Source organism: Poecile atricapillus, chromosome 1 (genome assembly GCF_030490865.1).
Source record: "Poecile atricapillus isolate bPoeAtr1 chromosome 1, bPoeAtr1.hap1, whole genome shotgun sequence".
Classification (NCBI taxonomy): domain Eukaryota; kingdom Metazoa; phylum Chordata; class Aves; order Passeriformes; family Paridae; genus Poecile; species Poecile atricapillus.
This window is the reverse complement of record NC_081249.1, coordinates 118,743,605-118,764,266: the sequence shown is the minus strand read 5'-3', so window position 1 is coordinate 118,764,266 and position 20,662 is coordinate 118,743,605. Positions and strand designations below refer to the sequence as shown.

Below are 20,662 nucleotides of genomic sequence, written 5' to 3'. Positions count from 1 at the left end.
ATCAGTGCTGTTCCCACGCTGTGAATTGAAAAGGTTGAATTTTAGTTCCAGTTACTACCTGGATTATTTTTAATGCCTAGCTTTCCCAACCCCCCTGAAATCATAAGCATTGCTGCTGGTGTCCCTCCCACATTTCTGATGCAAAAAGGCAGGGCATAAACAGCAGTTGTAACATGACAATTAACTCCCAAACGTGGCTTTGGAAATAATAATAAGTTTTATTGTGATTGGGTGCCTACAGATAAATTTTCTATAATAACTGATGAAAGGCTTGGAATAATTTGCTACATGGTGATGTTTTTAAGGATACAAATTCTGTGGTATTGTGCTCTTTTAAGACTCGGAGTTCAGGATTTTTAGGAAGCAGTGGATGATGCAGTAGTGCAATAAGCAGTTTTCTTGGAGATCATATGTGTTGGTTTAGGGATTTTCTACAGCTACCAAATGGCACCATCCCAGCACTGTGTTACTCCTGAGGAGTAAGCAAATATGCTAGGAAAGAAGCAAGCCAGAATTTGTTGCTTTAATTTGAAAATGTTCATAGTTGATTCTTCAAAAAAACCTGTTTCTATCTTTAGATGGAAACAAACCCTGTGACTCTTATGATATTCAAACACAATAATTCATAACCAAATGAGCAGCTGTAACTTCAAAGTTCCTCAGAATGCAGTGAACTGAAAGCCATGGGTTCCACAGCTGTGAACTGAAAGCCATGGGTTCCATAGCTGTGAACTGAAAGCCATGGGTTCCACAGCTGTGAACTGAAAGCCATGGGTTCCACAGCTGTGAACTGAAAGCCATGGGTTCCACAGCACAGTTGGTGCATCCCAGGCTGTGAACTGAAAGCCATGGGTTCCACAGCACAGTTGGTGCATCCCAGGCTGTGAACTGAAAGCCATGGGTTCCACAGCACAGTTGGTGCATCCCAGGCTGTGAACTGAAAGCCATGGGTTCCACAGCACAGTTGGTGCATCCCAGGCTGTGAACTGAAAGCCATGGGTTCCACAGCACAGTTGGTGCATCCCAGGCTGTGAACTGAATGCCATGGGTTCCACAGCTGTGATCTGAAAGCTATGGGTTCCACAGCACAGTTGGTGCATCCCAGGCTGTCCCAGACGAGGCTGGCAGTGTCCCTGATCTGTTCCTCGGAGGGTGCAGTGGAAGTGCTCCCTGAAGGCAGCTCTTCAGCTGATGGGCCAGGTCCTGCTCCTTCCCTTTGTGCCAGGAGAGCAGGACTTGATGGCTCTGCAGGTAATAAATTGTGTTTGGCAGAATTTTTCAAGACTGCAAGTTAAAATAAGAGGATGTGTGAGAGCTGGCTCTGAAGAGGTGTGATTTTAACTTGCACTTCCAGTGACGCCGTGTGTGATGCTGCATTTGGACTCTGGACACAGAACATTGTTTCCTGAGAAGTTCTCACTTCTTCAGTGACTCCAGTGTTTCCCATGTGAAATATTTACCTGCAGGGGGTATTTCCTGGTCTGCTCTGGCTCTGTTGCCAGAGATGTTTTGGCTATTAGAATAACAACCACATTTGCTCATATTGGGATAATTTGATTTTATTTTTATTCTGAGAAGCATTTTGTGTGACTGCAGCTCTGCTGATACAAAAACAAGTCTTTTTGGGAACTAATCCCATCTGCTGAAAAATCCCCCTGTGTTTCTCCCTGGTGGATTGGGTGCTATTGCTATTGCTGTGTGAATTGCATTCTTCTGCAGGCAGCCTTTGAAAGGAGAAAATAATAACAGCTCACACACAACATGATCACAGGTAGCCAAGAAATCAACCTTTCTGGCCTGGAATATGGAAAGTATGGAGAGCAGTTTGCATTTGATGTGTAGGAATTGTCTGGTAGGACAGTTCAGTCAAAATAAAAAGTTACCAATTGTATCTCTACATTTGGGCAAGGTTAAAGAAAAAGGCACTGTGAAATAGTGTTATTGCTGTCCTGACCCTAGAGAATGCTTTCATGGTATCATCAGGTTTTGTGCATGTTGGTTTGCTCCCAGGGAAGGGATTCTATGCAACAAATATAAATTATAATTTCTGGCATGCAAGGCTAAGTCCTATATATTGAAATCAAAACCTTTTAGTGCTCTGTGTCATTCTTTTAAATAATTATTGAACTGTGACTATGACCTCATTTTGTTTACTTGGACTTGTTTTGAGTAAAGGATTGGATTGCACAGGTCCCTTTCCCACAGGTATTTGGTGATTGCTTTCTGTTTCCTCTTCCTTTTAGAGTCCTGCTCTCAGAGAGAGGTTTGATCCAGACAGGAATATCAGCAGCTCTGTTTCTTCCAGTTCTGAGTATTTGCATATTCCATTTTTAATGCAATTTATGTGACTAATTTCCTTAGAATCCACTCCAGAAATAAAGTAGTTACACTTGGATTAGTGTGTTTGAATTGGCAGGGTTTTTCTCCTTATGAATCTGTTATCACAACATGAAGTGCCATGCTGCTTCGTGGAGTCATGATTATGATTGTTTATCAAGTTTACAGTAGAGTGAGCAGCTTGCTGCACCTTATTGTTATGAAAGTACAGAGGTTTCTAATGTGCTCTATAGATTGTATTTTTCTTGATTTATACAATCTGATCTGGTTCTGTTCAGGCATTTAGTTTCTTTTCTGAAAAGCGATTTTCCCCGCACATCCAAGAAATAGATTAGAATTAAATGCTGTGTATTGGAAAAAAGCAAAAGTGCCATTTGGATTACTGGAAAGAACCTGGACTAGAATGCATTTCTCAAGCAATTCTTTTAACATTTAAAGGTCATTTTACAGATTAATCCAGGAACACCAAGGAATGAAATGATGAACTCAGAATTTTGGCTGAGGTTATTATGTTATTATATTATATTACATTTTATTAATGTGTCAGCTCTAATGCATGCTCTTGGTGCTTGTTCTGCCTCTCACTCTGCAGCCCCTGTCTGAAACTGTTGTACCCAAATGCACACGAGCAGTGATTCTGGCCTCGGGTGTGCCAGTGTCTGATTTCAGCAGCAGTGCTGCTCCTGCTGCCATCCCTGAACGCTGGAGTGGGCCAGTGTTCCTCTGAGACTCATCCAGGCAATCTGTACCTCCAGGGGAACCATCCAGTTTATACCATTAGCTCTGTATTTAAAGGCACTTTGAGAATGAAGAGCCTTTCTGGGGCTCCAGGGGCAGCCCTGAGGGGAGAGGTGGCAGCTGGGGCAGCACTTGGCACGTCCCTGCTCCGTGCTGAGCTGTGTTTGCAGGGTCCACACGTGCACACCTGACTGAGAAAAGACAGTTTTGGTCTTTGCAGGGTCCACATGTGCACACCTGACTGAGAAAAGACAGTTTTGGCCTTTGTGTTAGTCCTGTCTTGCCTCTCAAAGAGCAGCAGTGTTCACCTGAGAGGAGACAGAAGCACATGAGTCTCCCGTTGGTGTGGGATGGATGGGCAGTGTTCAGCTTTTCTGGGGTAATGCATTTCTGTTGACATTAGCAAGATCCAGATATCAGCTGCCTCTTAATCCTGGCACAGGGATGGGGAAGAGCCCTTGGATCTGCTCTGGATCAGAGTTCTCATGGCTCAAAACACAGGATCACAGCCTTAGGGAAATTGTGTGATGATAATGTGCAGCCCTGGGATTTGGGAGATCCAGGTTCTACCCCTCCCCTTCTGCAGCTTCTGGTGTCACCTGGGATATTCATCTGGAATCTCAGTTTATGTCTCTCTCTTGCAAAGTGTTGGGAGACCGTTGCTAGAATGTGGGCTCGGTGATCCCTAAGATGGGATGCACCTCACATGAATCGAGTGCTGTCTTCAAACAACGCTCAATAAATAATAGAAGAGAAATAAAAGGGACTTTACAGCCCTTGCAATAAAGACATCACCCCAGAAGATTAATAGTAACAAAAAATAACAGCTGTAATATTTATTTCTTCTGTATCCCCCTCCTCCATAACAGTGTTGACCTGTCAGAGTTTCCATAAGATAATTTTCATAGTTCTTTCCATACTTCCAGGATTTATTAAGGCACAGCAATATTTCTGTGTAGGACAATGATCTGAAGTGTGGTATCCCATTTTCATGGCTGGGATTGGAAGTTTACATCGTTTAGAAAAAAAACAAAATGAACCTAAGTAGTGAACGTGTCTGCTAGAGGCTCGAGGAATTGGTGCTGGCACAGATTTCTTCTGCAAAGCCTGTTTGTTGTTGGAAGCTCTTTAATTGCTGGTTTGAAGTGGATTTATTTGCTGTGTCCTTTTGCTGTTGGATTCTCAGGACCTTGCAGGAGGATTCAGTGCAATGCCCACCTGGGCTCCTGCCCTGCAGAGAGAAGATGTTTGTGAAGGAGCTGAGAATGCAGCCCCTGTTGAAAACTTCCCCCTTCTCTGTACAGATTCTCCTGGGCAATTAAAAGAATGTGTGTGTGTAAGAGGGGAAATGCATTTCCTTTCCCTGCCTTTACTGTGGGAGAAAGGTGCTGTTCATGTGCTAAAGAAACCCTTGGCCTGTAATCCAAATGTGAGCTGATTGTTGTAGGCAATTTATCTTAATAGACCTGAGGAGCTCTGACAGCAGCTGGGACTTTGGCTTGCTGAATGCAGAGGTTGTGGCTGTGAAAGTTCATTACACTCTCTATCTTTACATGTGGATAGCCTGAACTTCTGAGATTAGACTGTGCATCTCTGTCAAGAGTGCAGGTTGGGTATGGGAGCCGAGGAGAAGGCTTGCACTGCGTTTTTGTTTCTGATGTCTGTCCAGATCAATGCCTTGCATCACGCTGGTGATTTCCCCTGGGTGGTTTATCTATTACCTGATAACACAGGGTTATTAAATACGTGTGCACAGCAGGCCCTCCTTATCTGCTTGAGCATTGTTACCCTCTGCTGCAGACATTCTCTGAACACATGTGCATTACAAATGACATGCCTCTGTCTGGTTATAAATATTTTCCATTTGGAATTATCTGCTGCTGCTACAGAGATGAGAGGTGATCACTTGAGCATGAAAGATAAGGGACCAGAGGTAAGAAAAATAAAAATGATGAAGCACTGAGCTGCATACAAAGTGACACAATCCACATTCCCTATTAGATAAAGTGCAGCAAAACACAGGTTCTCTTCTAAGCCTAGCTGCTGCCATGAATTCAGGTTGGTTGCCTATAGAGGGACTTAGAGGGAAGAGAGGAGGGGTTTTGCAGCAAACCTGTTCTAACAGGCTTCCTTTATTTGCCAGAAAGTTAGCTCCATTAACACATGTTAAAGCTGGAAAAGCAGCTCTTCCTGTTCCTAGGACTTAATTAATTAAGCCAGAATTAAGTGCATAAAGAAGATGGAAAAATCTTGGTTTAAAATTAATTGGCTTGTGTGAATTCTGTCATTTTGCCAGTTTACTGGTGTTTCCTGTAGAAGTGAGATGTTCCTGATGAGACAGATGTTCCCAGTGTGGAACATGAGTGTGGCAGCAGCCCGGTGCTGAAATGACTTCTCGAGCTGTGCAGGTGTCGGTGCTGCCTCCCTGCAGGGCAGGCTCCTGTTCTGACCTGCTGCTCAGGGAGCTCAGGAAGGCTCTGGGACCCTTGCCAGGAGCAGACTGACCAGTGAGCTCTTGGCTCCAAATGCAGGCATGAGCTCCTGCTGTGTTCTTGCAGGTGCTGTGATGGTTTGCCTTTAAAAGTGTCCTTTACCACCCAAGGAAATACCCAACGCTTTTCTTTATCTGGGGACCAGAGTGTGCCTTCGAGGCAGCTCAGTGAACACCCAGGGATAAAATAATGAATTGGCAGGATTTTACCCCTTTCAGATAACATGGCAATCCACCGTGCTTGGCACAAGGAGGCCAATTGTTGATTTAAACCTAGTTCTGTATTGAAAAGTAATTCTTCCCCTTCGCAGTAAAAGAAGCCATGTTTGTGCCAAGGGCCAAGGTAAAGAGGGACATGGTAATTCCCAGGCCTTTGGCATGGAGGTAAATACTTCCCTAAAGGAAAAGCACAAGGTTTGGAGAGATGGCAGTAACATGCAGCATGCATTGCTGGGCCAAAGTCAGCAGGGACTCTTAGGCTTGAGAAAATGCAGAGTGTTATCATTGTTATTTTACTTATGTATTTGTAATTTTAGCCCTGATGGCAAACTTAGAGCTGAGAAGAAGGTCAGTAAAATGCATGTCTCAGCCAGGCATGGTGTTGGGGCTTCATAAATGTGGTTGTTCATTCCAGCACTCCGAGTGGGAGTATGTTAAAGTATGAAAGTTACTGGAAGGCAGCCTGAATTGGCTGTTCTTTAATGTCCTTCTCCATGACTGTGAGGCAGTAATTTGCTATTTGTGGCAGGCTGTTTGTGTCAATTACTTGGACATTTGAAGTCTGGGGGCAGAGCTGCAGTTGCTGTAGGATGCTGGAGTGAGGGGCTGAGGAGCACTGAGCCCGCTCACTGCTCAGGGCAGGGGGGACACAGGCTACAGGAGACAGCCCACCTCACGCTGCTGGATGGAAAGCACAATCTACAGGTCGAGAAAATGGGGTGGCTGATGCCTTCTGGCTCCTCATGCTCCTGCTCCATCCTGTCCAGCTTCTGCTGTTTCCTAAGAAGACAAAGTTGTGTTAATCCTTTAGCAATGCTTTGTCTTACTGAGTAGGGGAACTTGACAAACAAAATCTTTGTCAATTTGTTAAAAATAAACAAACAACCTCTTAGAAGAGTTTGAACTTAATTATGTTAATATTAAACATAATTATGGCACGCTAATTATGTTTTCTACATTTGTGAGGAGAGTGGTGCTGTGCTCTCCAGACATCTGTACCATACAGAGACAGGTGGTCGAGTGCAACATTTCCAAGTGCCATTTTCCCACTCCATGTATGGCTGCTCTTTCATTCCAATTGCAAAGCCTCATTCAGCTTGGTGAAATTGAGGCCTTATTTGAGAGATTCTGCGCTGAAAGGCAAATGCATCTATCTTTATAAGCCTGTTTGTTTCCATAATTAGACACTGAATCAACAGTGTATTGAAGATGACACATTTGCTTATTCCCCGTCTTCTCCCTGTGGTGGCATAAAGCTGTGAAGCACAATAATTAATGAAAAAGACTGTTTATTATTCAGGCAACATATCTTGAAATGGGAAAAAAAAAAGAACATGGGTTAAAATGATATTGCTGAAGACCACTGGTGCCATAGCAAAGTGTATGAATAATTCTGGGGGGAGAGTCCCATCATTCAGGCCAGTTGGGCTGGGTGCTCTAAAACTGTCAAATACAATTGAGCTCAGATTTCTCTTGTAAAACCCAGGAAGACATGAAATGCATGGAGAAAATACTGACTCAATTCTTTTGCTGGGGCATCTTTAAAGTGTTTTCCAAAACTGTGACTTTCTAAAATTCATTAACATGTCTTCTCTGTCTCGTGGCTGAGTGAAAATGATCCATTTCTTCATAGCCTTGTATTTTCTTCTGGGAGAATCTGCCCAATAGGTCTTGTAAGACCAAGGGTGCACATGATGCTCTGCTCAGCACTCTGCCTTTGCAGAGCAAAGCTGATCTGTTTTAGGTAAGAAAGGCCAGAAAGTGCCTGACTGCAAAATACTGCTGTGTCTCCTGAGCACGTGCTGCAGAGTAAGTCACTGCTTGTGGGCCAGTGTTGAGGATTCAGGAAAAAGCAGCAGTTTCCTCAGCCACCTGAGGTGATGCTGAAGGCCAGGGAATGGTTCCTAGAAGGTGATTGACCATGTGTAAACCTCCAGGGTTCCCCTGAGATGCTCCCAGGCCATTTGCACAGAGCTGCAGTGCAACCAGAAAATCAGAAGCGTGTGCTGCCTGGTAAATGTCACAGCTCTGATGTGCAGCTGAAGTCATGCTGGTGGCAAGCCAAGGCTTGGGTTCTGGTCCATTTCCATCTCTTTCCATTCTACAGCAAGCTGTGAAATAGATTTTGTGTTTACTCCGGCTTCTAAAGTCAGCCCACATTAGGAAAAGTGTAAGGCAGGAGTAAGAATTGCCCACTGAAACAGAGTGACTGAGAGAACAATGGCTCTGTCACTGCCTTTCGAGTCCTTGGTTAGAGTGACTCTGCTTTCCTTTCACATGCTTTATCCTCAGTGGTGATGCTGCATTGTTGTGGCAGATAAAGCTTCCTGGGATTGCAAACTGGGAGCAGCCACTTCCACCAAGAACAAAGCTTTGATCTTCGTGTTTTGATACCCACCCTCTGCAGGGCTGCATTTTGGGAATAGAGAATGGGTTTGTACTATTTTTAGGTGCATAGAATTACAGTAACATAAATGTCTTCATTTCAGTGTAGCACGCTGTTAGCTGGTGGTTGGTTTGGTAGTTCTGTGCTCACTACAGATCTCTGTGTCTTAGGGGGTGAGCAGTAAGAAAATACAGGCATGACAGCAAGTAATGTGGGGCTTTTTTTACTTCATAAAGGAGAAGAAGTGTACTGATCAATAAGCAGCAAGTCTAAGACAGAATAGAAGAGTGCTCTGTGCTAAGTGGCTCACATTGTTTATTCCAGGTGATCCAGTCACAGACAAACAAATTGAATAGATTTTGGCAATGTAATGTCAAGAATTCTGGGAATATATCCAGTCAATTCCTAAAATATTGCTGCAGTTTAAATGTTATGATGGACGTGATCAGCAGACTATTTCTTTTTAATTCTTGTTTTTATGAGAAGCTGTAAGTATCAGGACGTTTCTGTGGCATTCTCTCATTTCATGCAGAGTGCATTGACTGGAAGGTACATGGCATGCAGAGTCCTGAGGAGCAGCAGCATCACACCTGCTGATGTCTGAGAGTTTACAAACAGGCAAGAATTAAGGGAGCCTTGGTGCTTGGTGAGCTCTGTTCCTCTGGCAGCTCAAGAGAGACACACCCAGCTCCTTTCCAAGGATGAACGTTTGGTGTGTGCTTGTTTTTATTTTCCTGTGCCATTAGCCATTCTGGCATGCCTGTTGTCCAGATCTGTTTGAGGTGACCTGCTCCCAGAGCTGGAAGGCTGATGGCTTGAGAAGCTTCCTGGGCTCAGTGCAGGACTCCCAAAATTCACATGAGAATGTGCCTGAGGGTTGTCCAAAGACTCCCTTGAGCTCAGGCAGGTTCAGTGACCACTGCCCTGGGAACCTGTTCCTTGGCAGGAGTGAAGTGGCTTGCTCAGGTGTTCACAGAGAGGAGAGGTCAGCACTGAGCTGTGATGCAGATTGAGAATGAATAGCAGAATAGCATTCAAGCCACAGGAGTGTAATTCTGCATCACAGCAAAGACATTCCTGCATTTGTGGAGAGGTTCAGAATAAAGGAAATTCATTGTCCCAGAGGGAATTCTGAGTGATACCATAACGTAATTAGAACACAGGAGTGCTAATGAAGAATAAAGTGGACAGTGCTTTCAGTTAATAATAATTGAGAACACAATATTTATGCTCCACATACTGTATTTTCTCATGCAGTGGTCTTTAAATCAGAGATGTAATAGCTGTTGATCCAAGAGTTATTATTTTTTTAATTAGGAATGATTCTCCTCCAGAGCTTTTACTGGTCTTTGCTCTAAGAGCAAAAGTTGTTGAACTTTTTAGTAGAGACCAAAACCAGTTATCAAAGTTGGAAAGAAAAATGGAAAGAGGGAAAATAATGCATTTTATTCTTACTTCTCTTTTTTTCATTAAATACTGGTAGAGAAGATTCATGGGAAATACTTAGGCTTTGTTTTTTTCCCTGGAAATATGAGACAGGTGCCTTGTTTATTGTTACAATAATATAATATGCTCTTCTGTAGCTATGGCACTTCATTTTGTGGCGTGTCATTGTTAAACAGTGCCAGGATTCTGATGGCAGTCATGTAGGCTAAATAGTTATATATGATTTTTTTATTGCTGTATAATTCATGGTCCTTCTCCTTTTTGTTGGCCTCCTTTCAGACTGACTTGGAGAATTCTGAGTAGCTGTGAAGGCCCCTCCAGTTCTGCTGAAAGAGCAGATTTTTACATGTGCTCTGTGCTAACAACTGGCTCTTTCCCTTGCCCAGAGGAGCTGAAGGAGAAGCTGCAGCAGTACGTGGACGAGGTGAATGGTCACAAGCCCGGTTTCATCAAGGTTGTGCGGCACAGCAGGCAGGAGGGGCTGATCCGGGCCCGGGTCAGCGGCTGGAGAGCGGCCACCGCGCCCGTCGTCGCGCTCTTCGACGCGCATGTGGAGTTCAGCGTGGGATGGTACGTGCCTTCCTCCCTTCCCCTGGCCACGCACCCTCCCCAGCGCTGCTCTTAGATTGCTGATGGCATTCCTCTTGCCTTGAGAGGGTGAGTTAGAACTCAGAGCTCTTTAATGAAGGTTCAGGCATGGGCACAAGCAGGGAAAATGTGTTTGTGCTGTGTAATGTGATCTAGATCCATTTTTATGGGTTGAGGTATCTGCTGATCTAATTACGGTGTATTTAAATCACACTGAAAAACTGCACACATTAAACATCTCCTCCAATAATGCAGCCTTTCACCTACCAGGGGAATGTATCTTCTTTTCATTAAAAATACTATGTTTCTTTTATGCTCTGCAGTGTTAACAGAACTGTTATTTTGGCCACTCTGCAAAAGTAAACACAACTAAAATAATGTATTTTAACTTGTTCAGTCTGGATTTAATATCTCCCTTACTCCTTAAGTAAAAATGTTGGTAAAAAGGCAGGAGCTTCTGTCCCTAGGATAGATCTATTATTAACTCTGCTCCTGATGTCCTTGATAATGTTGAGAGCCTGAAGTTGTCCTTACTGGGTAGCGAGGGTAGAAATGCTCTGTGATATGCAGATACTCATTTCTTCCATCCACCAGCTCAAATCAAGGTTAACAACAGGGCATCCTACAGAAAATGTTGCAGTGTGTTATTCTGGGGCAAATCCTGCTCTGTCAAAACTCCACCTCAAAGCAGAGAGGGCTCTGAATGGGTCACAGCTTTAGATTCTGCTCTTTTTGAAAAATACAGCATAAGCTGCATTGTTTATTTGGTGGTGGACTAAATAATCTTTAAAGGCTCCTTCCAAACCAAACTATTCTATGATCTCCATCAGTGCTATGCTCATATCGATGCAATCTTAACATTCTATTTCTTTTTTGTTTTATTATTTTTTTAGGGCTGAACCTGTGCTCAGCAGGATAAAAGAAAACAGAAGAAGAGTAATTTCTCCATCATTCGATAACATTAAGTACGATAATTTTGAAATCGAGGAGTATCCCCTCTCAGCACAGGGGTTTGACTGGGAGCTGTGGTGCCGCTATCTGAACCCTCCTAAGTCCTGGTGGAAACTGGAGAACACAACTGCTCCCATAAGGTAAGAGTGGCCTGGATTACAGTCACTGACACTGCTCCCCGAGGCATGGCAGGGGCTCAGCTCTGTAATGGGCTTTACTGACTGGGAAGTTCAAATTCCTAAGTGTCCTTGAGCTGTCCTCTTCAGCTTTGTCCTTGCCACCTACACAGTCATCAAGAAAACTCTTGTTTTCAGTAGGTCTTCTGAAAGGTTTTTAAAGGAAACTCTTGTTTTCAGTAGGTCTCTTTAAAAGGGTTTTAAAGGAAACTCTTGTTTTCAGTGGGTCTCTTTAAAAGGGTTTCCTGCCGAGGTGGAATGGCAGGCAGGGCTGCTCAGCAGCACTGCTTTCTCCAAATGTCTTGCCTGCTAATTTAAAGGCCAGGAATGGAGTTTTCTTTGCAGCTCCATTGTGTGCAGTTCCATTTTCTGTGCAGTTCCATGAGCTGATGTGACAGCTGTGTTCTCTGCAATGGGTGCACAGCTGTGCTGGGTCCTGGCAGCGGGTGCTTGGTCACTGATGGGCAGCAGAGGCTGCATCGTGTCCTTGCTTTGGGACAGTGTGGGTCTGTATGTTCCTACATGCCCAGAGTGTTGTTAGGCTGGAACAGAGCAGTACCTGTGTCTCAGGGAGGGGAGTTGTGGCCTCTGACCCCACTCAGCAGCTCTGCTGGGATTGCAGGCTCTTCTTGTAGATCCACATTCGTCCCAAGGACTGGTACCTGTGCTCTGGCTCCCTGCAGAAAGAAACTGTGGACACTGTTCCCACCACCTGGAAAGCTGAACCTCAAATAGCACTGGCAGCTATTTTTCATCCAACAGCTCTTTCTTTACAGGCAGGCTCTTTTCTCAGGTCCTGGCAGTCTAATGCTCTCTGAACTGCACTGACCCATGAACAGGACCTGGAACTGGAAAGCAAAAGATAAAAATTTAACAGGTTTGCCACAGACAAATGTAAGAAGGGATAATTTCCATGACATTTGTAATAAATTATTTGTAAATAAAAATTCGTAAAGGTATAAATAAGATGTATATGTGTTAAAATAAAAAAAAATCCAAAGATGTACATAAACCCTTTTTTCCAAGCCTGGCCGGGAGTTTTCCTCCAAAGGCAACGGATTGCAGCCAACACCCAGATAACGAACATTAGCTCGGAAAATAGACAGGACGAGAGCCATCAAGAAAACAAAGGAACTAGCTCGGAGGAGGAACCCACCTCCGGACCTGACCAACGTCCCTGCAGATCTCTGTTGAGAAACAATCAAGGTCGACAAAGACAAGCCTCAGAAAAAGTATCCGTCGCCAGTCCTGAACGCCCCACCTGTCAGACCAGTGTTGGAGATGCAATCACTGGAAACAAAAGGGAAGACTCTGCGGAGATTTCCATCGGCACCAATCCCGGATCACACCACTTCTGCCTTGATAACCCAAAATTAAAATACATACAGAGTCTCTTTACATATGAGGAGACTCTGTCCGGGCACTGGTTAGGTCTGTTTTTCCAAGCCAGGAAATCCATTCACCGAACAATCAAGAACACTTGGTGAATGGAGCCTGCTTGGAATTTTAGCCTGAGGACTTAAAATCCCTATAAAAACCCAAGCCTGAGAGCGCTCAGACGTGGATTTGGGAACCCTACACCTCCGGTGTAGACCCTGTCCACCCAGCGCTGCGCTGACCATTTTTATTGTGGTTTTTTCTCTCGTTGTTGTTATTTGCTGTTTATTAATAAACTTCTCTTTTTGATTTTATCCCAAAATTGCCTTTGCATTTATAACACATTAGAAACAGTTATTGGTGTTAATGAACTCTGTTAACGCTGGAAAAATGTTCCTGTGAAGACAGGTTGGGAGAGTTGGGCTTGTTCAGCGTGGAGAGGAAAAGGCTCCAGGGAGATTTCCAGCACCTTCCAGTGCCTAAAGGGTGCTGGAACACCCTGAGGGGTGGTTCTGAGGAGGCTGGTGAGGGACAAAAGGATGTCGTGATGGGACAAGAGGGAATGGCTTTGAACTGACAGAGGTCAGGGTTTTGATAGGTGTTAGGAAGAAGTTCTGTCCTGGGAGGCACTGCAGCAGGCTGCCCAGGGAAGCTGTGGATGCCCCATCCATGGAAGTGTTCAAGGCCAGGCTGGATGAGGCTTTGAGCATCCTGATCTATTTGCAGATGTACCTGCTTATGGCCAGGGCTTGGAACGAGATGATCTTTACACTCCCTTCCAGCCCAAGCCTATGATCCTGTGATTAATTATGTAGAATAATTATTACAATTTTTTTAATTAGAAGTATTGAAACACAGAGTAATGAGCAAATGTATTTTTCCATTTAACCCCCAAACTCTGTTCTATGAGGACTGGGGAGTGAGTGTCCTTTATAAATTTCAGGTTTGTTCCCCAGCCCTTTCCCTGGCACAGTTTTTTAATTCAGTGCAATGTGCTGCCTGTGTGTGCTGGATAATTAAAACAAACACACCAACAAACAAAGCCATGTGTATTGGTGGATGGTTTCTATCATGCCTCCATTATGCTTTTAGAATTATAGCAAAGGGAAGCAGCTCTGAGAAATACTTAACCATGAAAGAAGCATAACTTTTGTACTGCTGTTAACTGCTGTTTTCTTCATTAATAATAACATCAGAAACAGTCTTTCATTTTTATTAAGTAGGCACTATAGCACTTAGAGGCATTAATATATAGACTAATGTATAGATTTCCACAGAACTGTACAATTTGTGATTTAGACAGCCTATGATCTGTTGGAAAGCAGGTGTGTCCACGAGCTGTACATTGAGTATTCTCAATAAAAGCAGTAAATTTTAAAATAAAAAAGTTCTCAATAAAAGCTGTACTGCTAATTAATATCCTGTCATTACCAGAGTGCCTGATACCGGCATAATAATCTGAAAAGACATTTTTGTTTCTTGCAATTTTGGATTATAAGGCAGGAGAAAAATGAAAAGGCCAAATGACTCTGTATCCTTCTCCACTGCATCTCATAAAGGTGAAATTGCACCCTCTGTAACTTGATTAAAATTGGTTCTGTATAGTAAAAATTGGTTGGTCCAGATCATGACATGAACAGAGTTTACTGATCCAGTGAAGCTGTGTGATGTGTTTAAATCTGGCTCAGGACAATGGACTAATGTTGCACTATGCTGGTAAAGGCAGACTTTTCTTGATTCTGTATTAAAAACCCTTATCCAGATGGTCCTATTCTAGAAATAATCTCTTTTTTTTATGGAAGCTCACAGACACAGGTTTGTTAGCTCTAGCTAACCTGGCTTTTGGCTAAACACACAGAACTGTGCATCAGTGGGTATCATTTGCAGCTGGCACAGACAGGAGACTTGAGGATTTAGCAAGGACAGAGGCTGCTCTGGCTGGTGCCTCAGAAACAAAACTGGGGCTCCTGGATCTGCACTGTGAGCACTGGAATCCTGACTGCTCTGCTGAATATTTATATCCAATAATTTGACTCTAATTTCCTTCAACAGTGTTCATTTCAGTTAAGAATTAAGAATATTGGAAGGCAAAGCTCAATAAAACTGTGAGAAATATGTTCTTAAGAATCTGTTTTGCTGCACCATTTTACCTGTGATAAATACAGTGATAAATGCAACCTGTGTCTGAGTAATAAAGTTCTTCATCATTTATCTGCTAATTTTGGTTGCTGCTGGTTTATTCTTCCAGAAGTCCTGCACTGATTGGATGCTTCATAGTAGACAGAGAATACTTCCAGGAGATTGGATTGCTGGATGAAGGCATGGAAGTGTATGGAGGAGAGAACGTGGAGCTCGGAATCAGGGTAAGGAAAAGAATCAGCCAATACTTGTGGCTTTAAAATATTATTTTAAATTATTTAAAATACGGCTTACTTCTTAAAGCAGTCCAAAACATGGGTGATGGCATGAAGAGGAGATCCACAGTTCTGCAGACATGTAGATTTGAGGAGAGTGGTGGGAAAAAAAGAGCAAAAACTCTCTTTACAGAACTTAATCTGGAACAAGGGTAGAAGTACAGAATTTTGGATTGTTCTTTCAGCAGAGCTAGAATTTTACAGAGTTGATACTAAAACTCCCTGCTTACCTGTGAACCCAGACTCAGTAAGGAGAATGGTTTCTCACAGGTATGATGGGGAAAAAAAATTTAGATTGCTTTATTTAAATTAGGAAAATCACTGGGGAGCAAAGTGGAATATAGAGGCATTTATGCTGCCCTCCAGAGGGAAGGGAATTAAGATATTCATAAAATGCATTAGTGTGTATATTTTCTTTTTCCACTGTGCATTCTTCACCTGTTTAGCAGTGTAGTGTGTGATTTGTGTGCTTCTTTCTCTCTCTTCACAGCTAAATACCTTTCTGTTCCATTTGAGATTCTCTCGAGTTTTTGATAAGAGTGGAATTCTTAGGTAGATGATGGTAATGAAAACGGTGTGGTGTGTTATAAAACTAAACTCTGAACCTAAGGAATGTAAGGGGAAGGTAACATTGTGTTTGGAACTTCTTAGCTGCCAGAATAAAAGCATGCTGTTGTACAATGGCAAAAAATGGAGTTTACTGTAAGAATATAGAATTATCTCCTGAGATATAACAGAAACCACTAATTTTTACTTCTGGTTTCTTGAAGTTCTTTTTCTTCCCCCTGTCAGATATAGAGAGTTATTTCAGCCTGAGTGAAGCACAGACCCCCTTTCAGCTACACTGGAGCACTCTTTTAAGGAAAGGGAGAGAAATGCAAGACTGCTTCTCTTAATAACACCATTCTCCTCACTGTGAGGGCCAGAGAGCTGCCTTCTGTTCCCAAAAACTTATTTTGCAGCTCAGTGCTGCGATGAGTTGAAAATTAACATCACTTTGATTTTCTCTGCTCTTTTTCCAGCTGATAAAAACCTGTTGTTTCCTCGTGAGCGCGAGGAGTTTTCTCTGGGTGTGCATCATGAGGTGTACCCTGTCTGGTCTGCAGTACAGACCTTGGAGGAGATGACTGTTGGTGTGCTGATAGACACAATCTCTGCATAATTGAAATTTTGGAGTAGGCTGGATGGCTGGAATAAGGCCCAACACTGCTCCCATTTCCTTATGGCTTTTTGTGTCTCCAGGGAAGCAGTGCCTGACCTACATAAAATCCTTTTGTCTGGAACAGATTGTAGTGTGGAAGGTAGCACAATGTATGCTGCCTTATCTGACTTTCATGGCTTGGATGAAAACAAATTACAGAGCTGTAATAAACAGATTTTTTAGCAGTTTATTACCAGCTCTTCTCACAACCCTCAGTGTCTGAGATGAGAAGGATGGGACTGGGTGAGGGGAGAGCTCATTGTGGTGTTGAGCACCCTGAGGAGGGGAGGGCGAGGGTCAGGCACTGAGCTTTCACTCTGCTGAGCAGTGACAGGACCCGAGGGATGGCCTGGAGCTGTGTCAGGGGAGCTTCAGCTTGGAGATCAGGAAAAGCTTTTACACCCAGGCTGGGCTGGGCACTGGAACATCTCCAGATGACCTGTGTCACTGGGCTGGGTACTGGAACATCTCCAGTTTACCTGTGTCACTGGGCTGGGCACTGGAACATCTCCAGATGATCTGTGTCACTGGGCTGGGCACTGGAACATCTCCAGATTACCTGTGTCACTAGGCTGGGCACTGGAACATCTCCAGATTACCTGTGTTACTGGGCTGGGCACTGGAACATCTCCAGATTATTTGTGTCACTTTCAGCTGCAGGGCCGATGATGAATCACTTCATCAAAACAGTCATTGTTCTATAAAAACTACATTAGAACTACAATATTAGTGCAATAAATAATGTTTCCATTTAAAAATGCTGCTCTGCAGTCTGTGACTATGTATTACTCACTGTACCTCATCTCTTTTCTATTTTTTTAAGAAGTATCTAGATTTTTCTAGTATTGTGCTGCGTGACAAGCATTATCATCCAGGATATGATCAGGCAGACCCTGTCTGTCCAAAATGGCCTGCTAGGGAAGTTTTATGTATAAACTTGTAAGAGCAAACACCTGGAGGAACTGGGGAGTTTATTTTTGACTGCAGAAATAGCAGCAGGTGTTAGGGTCATTTGAGCTGCCTGTTTTATCTTAAACACAGGAAGCAGAGCATGGTCCTGTGTCCTTATATTGCTGATTCTGTTCCAGAGGATGTAAAACCACTCTGAGGAATCAGACCCTGACAAAATGGGTGACGAATTTTGTCACCTCATCATCTGCACAAATACCTAGTTATTTGTGTTACATGAGCACAAGAAAATCCCCAGCTGTTGGAAACTGTATCTGAAGTATCCATTGTTGGTAAGCTGTAACAGGCCACAGAAAACAGGGCTTTGGAGGGTTATTCTCTTAATTCTGAAGAATTTATTTTCGCTGTTCTGCTCTGTTTGTCTCTGATTTGGAATACTGTTTTAACTTCCAAGATTTTTACCCTTGTCTGTGGCTTTGTAACAGCATTTGTAAAATACTAAATATATATTATTGAATAAATATTAATAGAGATCCTTTGCCTTGAGCTAAGTGTTGACAGATGAGTTCAAAACACAAATGCATTTCATTCTTAGAAGAAACACTTTATTTACTCCTTGAGCAAACATCTTCTTGCAATGCTGTTTATTTGCCCCATAAGAAAAAGAAGGCAGGCAGGTTGATGCAAGACTTGATAGAATCCTCTCTGAGCAGTTCCATCACTTAAACTGTGATTTGTCATTTGTGAGAGATTCATTTACTGTGAAGCAGCATCGTATTTGTAAATTCAGGTTAGGAAGAGAGGTGCTTCTTTTTGGTTTATGTTCAATCATTCCCAATTGAATGGACATAAGAGTGCTTTTAAATGACCAGATTGTGTTTGAGGGGCAAATTGGAATCCCATTCTCATCCATGTGACCAAGCAGGAACTGTGTTGGCAGAAAAAGAATGTGAGTGTAAGGCTGGTGTTTCTCGGTGTCATTTGGGATCAGCTTCTGGGTTGTGCCTGCACAAGCAGCTCCTGTGGCCATGGAAGACCTGCAGATCCTCTGCAGTCAGCTGGATGCAGTCAGATTCTGCTTTGGATGCTTCAAGTCTAGTTTACAATAGGCTTCTTAAAGGCCTCTTCCTACTGAAATTGGATTTTCTACCAAAAGCAACCAGTAGCAATCCTGTTGCCTTTTAAAGCAGCCTTGATAAAGCTTGATAAAGCTCCCAAATACCTGTTACACAAAGTGATTTGTGTCACTTTTAGGGATACCTTAACAAATATTCAGTGATTTACCTCAGGTTCCAGGCTAGGTCATCATTAGAATCAAGGGAACGTCTGTCACAAGGACTTTATGCTTGCAGAGGAATTTGTGTACACGAGGATGTAATGGCCATGTTAAGTGGGTAGGAGGAAATTTTATTAGAAGGTAAAAGCTCTTTAAGGGAAAAGGGTTGGGTTTTGTTCCCACTAAGTGGTAAATCAGAACTTTACATCAGCTAAGCCAGGAGGAAAATTGCATTTATGGTTAGACTGAGAATGGTGCGCTGCTTTTGTACAGCATGTTGCTGTAGTGAAATTAATTGCTTCATTTCTTGCCAGTCTGGTGGCTTGTGTGCAGACCTGTTGTGAAGCTGATGTTCTTTGTGTTGGTGGAGAGCTAGAGTGCAGTTAATGGAGATGGAGAGATGAGCTATCTGAGCAGAGGACAGTCCCAGTGCTCTTTGGGGTATTTTCTGTACATTAGAGTCCCTGTGTGGCAGGGCAAGCACATGTGAAATCTATCAAGCCTCTCTCTGATCTGTTGTTTTTTTAAATTCCAGAAGTTGCTTCCATTGTATTTGTTTGTTTTGGGATGGGTCTTGTTTTGCTGTTTGGGGTTTTTAATGTGTTTTTGGGTCTTACCTATCTTGTTTTTTCTTTAACCTCCCTGCCACGTCTTCTGGGGTGATGATTTTCCATTGCCTGTTAGTTAAGTGAGTCTCTCCCATTTGGTCATAGAAACTGGTGGCTGCTTACATGTTCCAGCCATTTCCAGTCCACCATGTCTGTGTATCCTGATTGTTTCTCACCTGAGATCTTTCTTATAATATTGCCCTTAGGATATAGTGTTCTTTTTGTTAGTCACAAGCAAGTGAAGGTATTTACACTTGCCCCCAAATACCCATATTTATCTGGAAACATTTTGCCCTTCTTCCTAGAAGTTTCCAGCAGTTTTACCTGTCAGTGTTCCTAACACAGGCCACAAATTACATGAAGCTGGGACTTTATTGCCTGTAAATAGATGTCTGTTTTTATTAGGAAAAGTCTTTGCACAGTGGTCCTGGCCATGGCTGGGCTGGAGATGATTTTGTTCCTTGTAGCTGCTGCAGTGCTGTGGTTTGGGTTTGGGATGAGAATGATGTCAAACCACAGCAGCAGTGTTCCAGCTCCAGCGGGGTTTCACAGCACAAGGCTGCACTGGCTGTGTTTTCTCCTTCTCCTTGCCACACTCTCGTTCTTGCAGCAGCTCAGCAGTGCTTTGGCCCTGCCCCTCACCTGCTGCTGCTGCTGAACAGCTCTGCTCCAGCAAACTCCTGTCCTCTGTTTAATGCAGGGTTAAGTTTCATGTTAATCACTTTGTGATTTACCGTGCTGCCTCACAAACTGTTCTGTTGGGCAGATGGACAGGCTGGTGTGCCAAGAGGTAAAAATGCCTGGGAGTGAGCAGAGAAGGTGAGGGGATTTTCACCAAGCTGCTGTTTTGCGGAGCTGTTTGCATGGGATGTGTCACCTGTGCCTGCTGTGCCCTTCTGTCCCTGCTGCTGGGCCCCCTGGCCTCCACTGAGCAATGTAGATCTTCCCTAAGTACACCTTGGGAAAATGAGTCAAGGTGTCCCTCATTCTTGCACTTGCAGTATCATCACCTGTTGTAGTCCTAAAGCCATGTTTTTAGCTTGTTTTCAGTAAGAAGGCCAATATCCTTTGCCACTAGGGAATGATTTGCTGTACAGAAAACATCCTCAGTACGTGATCACGAGTGCTGCTCACCAGTACAAGGTTGGTGATGTGCAAAGGCAAAGGACTGAGAAGTCTGAAAATAGAAATATCCTTAGTTGTTACTCTGAGAAAACTTTTAATACTTTTCAGATAATTTCTCTTTAACTTTGCATTAAAGCTTTAAATAGAGAGAAGTTTATTTTGCTTTTATCCATTTTGTGAGTTAAGAAGAGACTATTTCTAAATTGAAACCTGAAAGAAAAAAATAGTAAAAATTGACCAAATGTTACTTCTTACAAGATGTAGCCAATGCTTTTCATGTCCACGCTTTCACCAAGACAAAAACAATTCCTTAGCAGTGCAGGTATGGGATAAGCACTTGCCTGGCACCCTGTGTAACCAGCAGATGCTTAGCAGTGGGCACAGGATTATTCCTGAGGTTAATTTTGTTTTGCAAAGTAC

General features: G+C 43.2%; 1 protein-coding gene across 2 annotated transcripts in view; it reads left to right on the top strand.

Annotated features, from left to right (window-relative positions):
- GALNT18 (polypeptide N-acetylgalactosaminyltransferase 18) overlaps positions 1–20,662 on the top strand; it is a 215,670-nt gene that overhangs the window by 120,933 nt on the left and 74,075 nt on the right. For both annotated transcript variants that reach the window (XM_058850246.1, XM_058850236.1), the window contains exons 5-7: positions 10,004–10,187; positions 11,099–11,296; positions 14,958–15,072. In XM_058850246.1, coding sequence (XP_058706229.1) covers positions 10,004–10,187; positions 11,099–11,296; positions 14,958–15,072 — 497 coding nt within the window. The remainder of the gene's footprint in view (positions 1–10,003; positions 10,188–11,098; positions 11,297–14,957; positions 15,073–20,662) is intronic.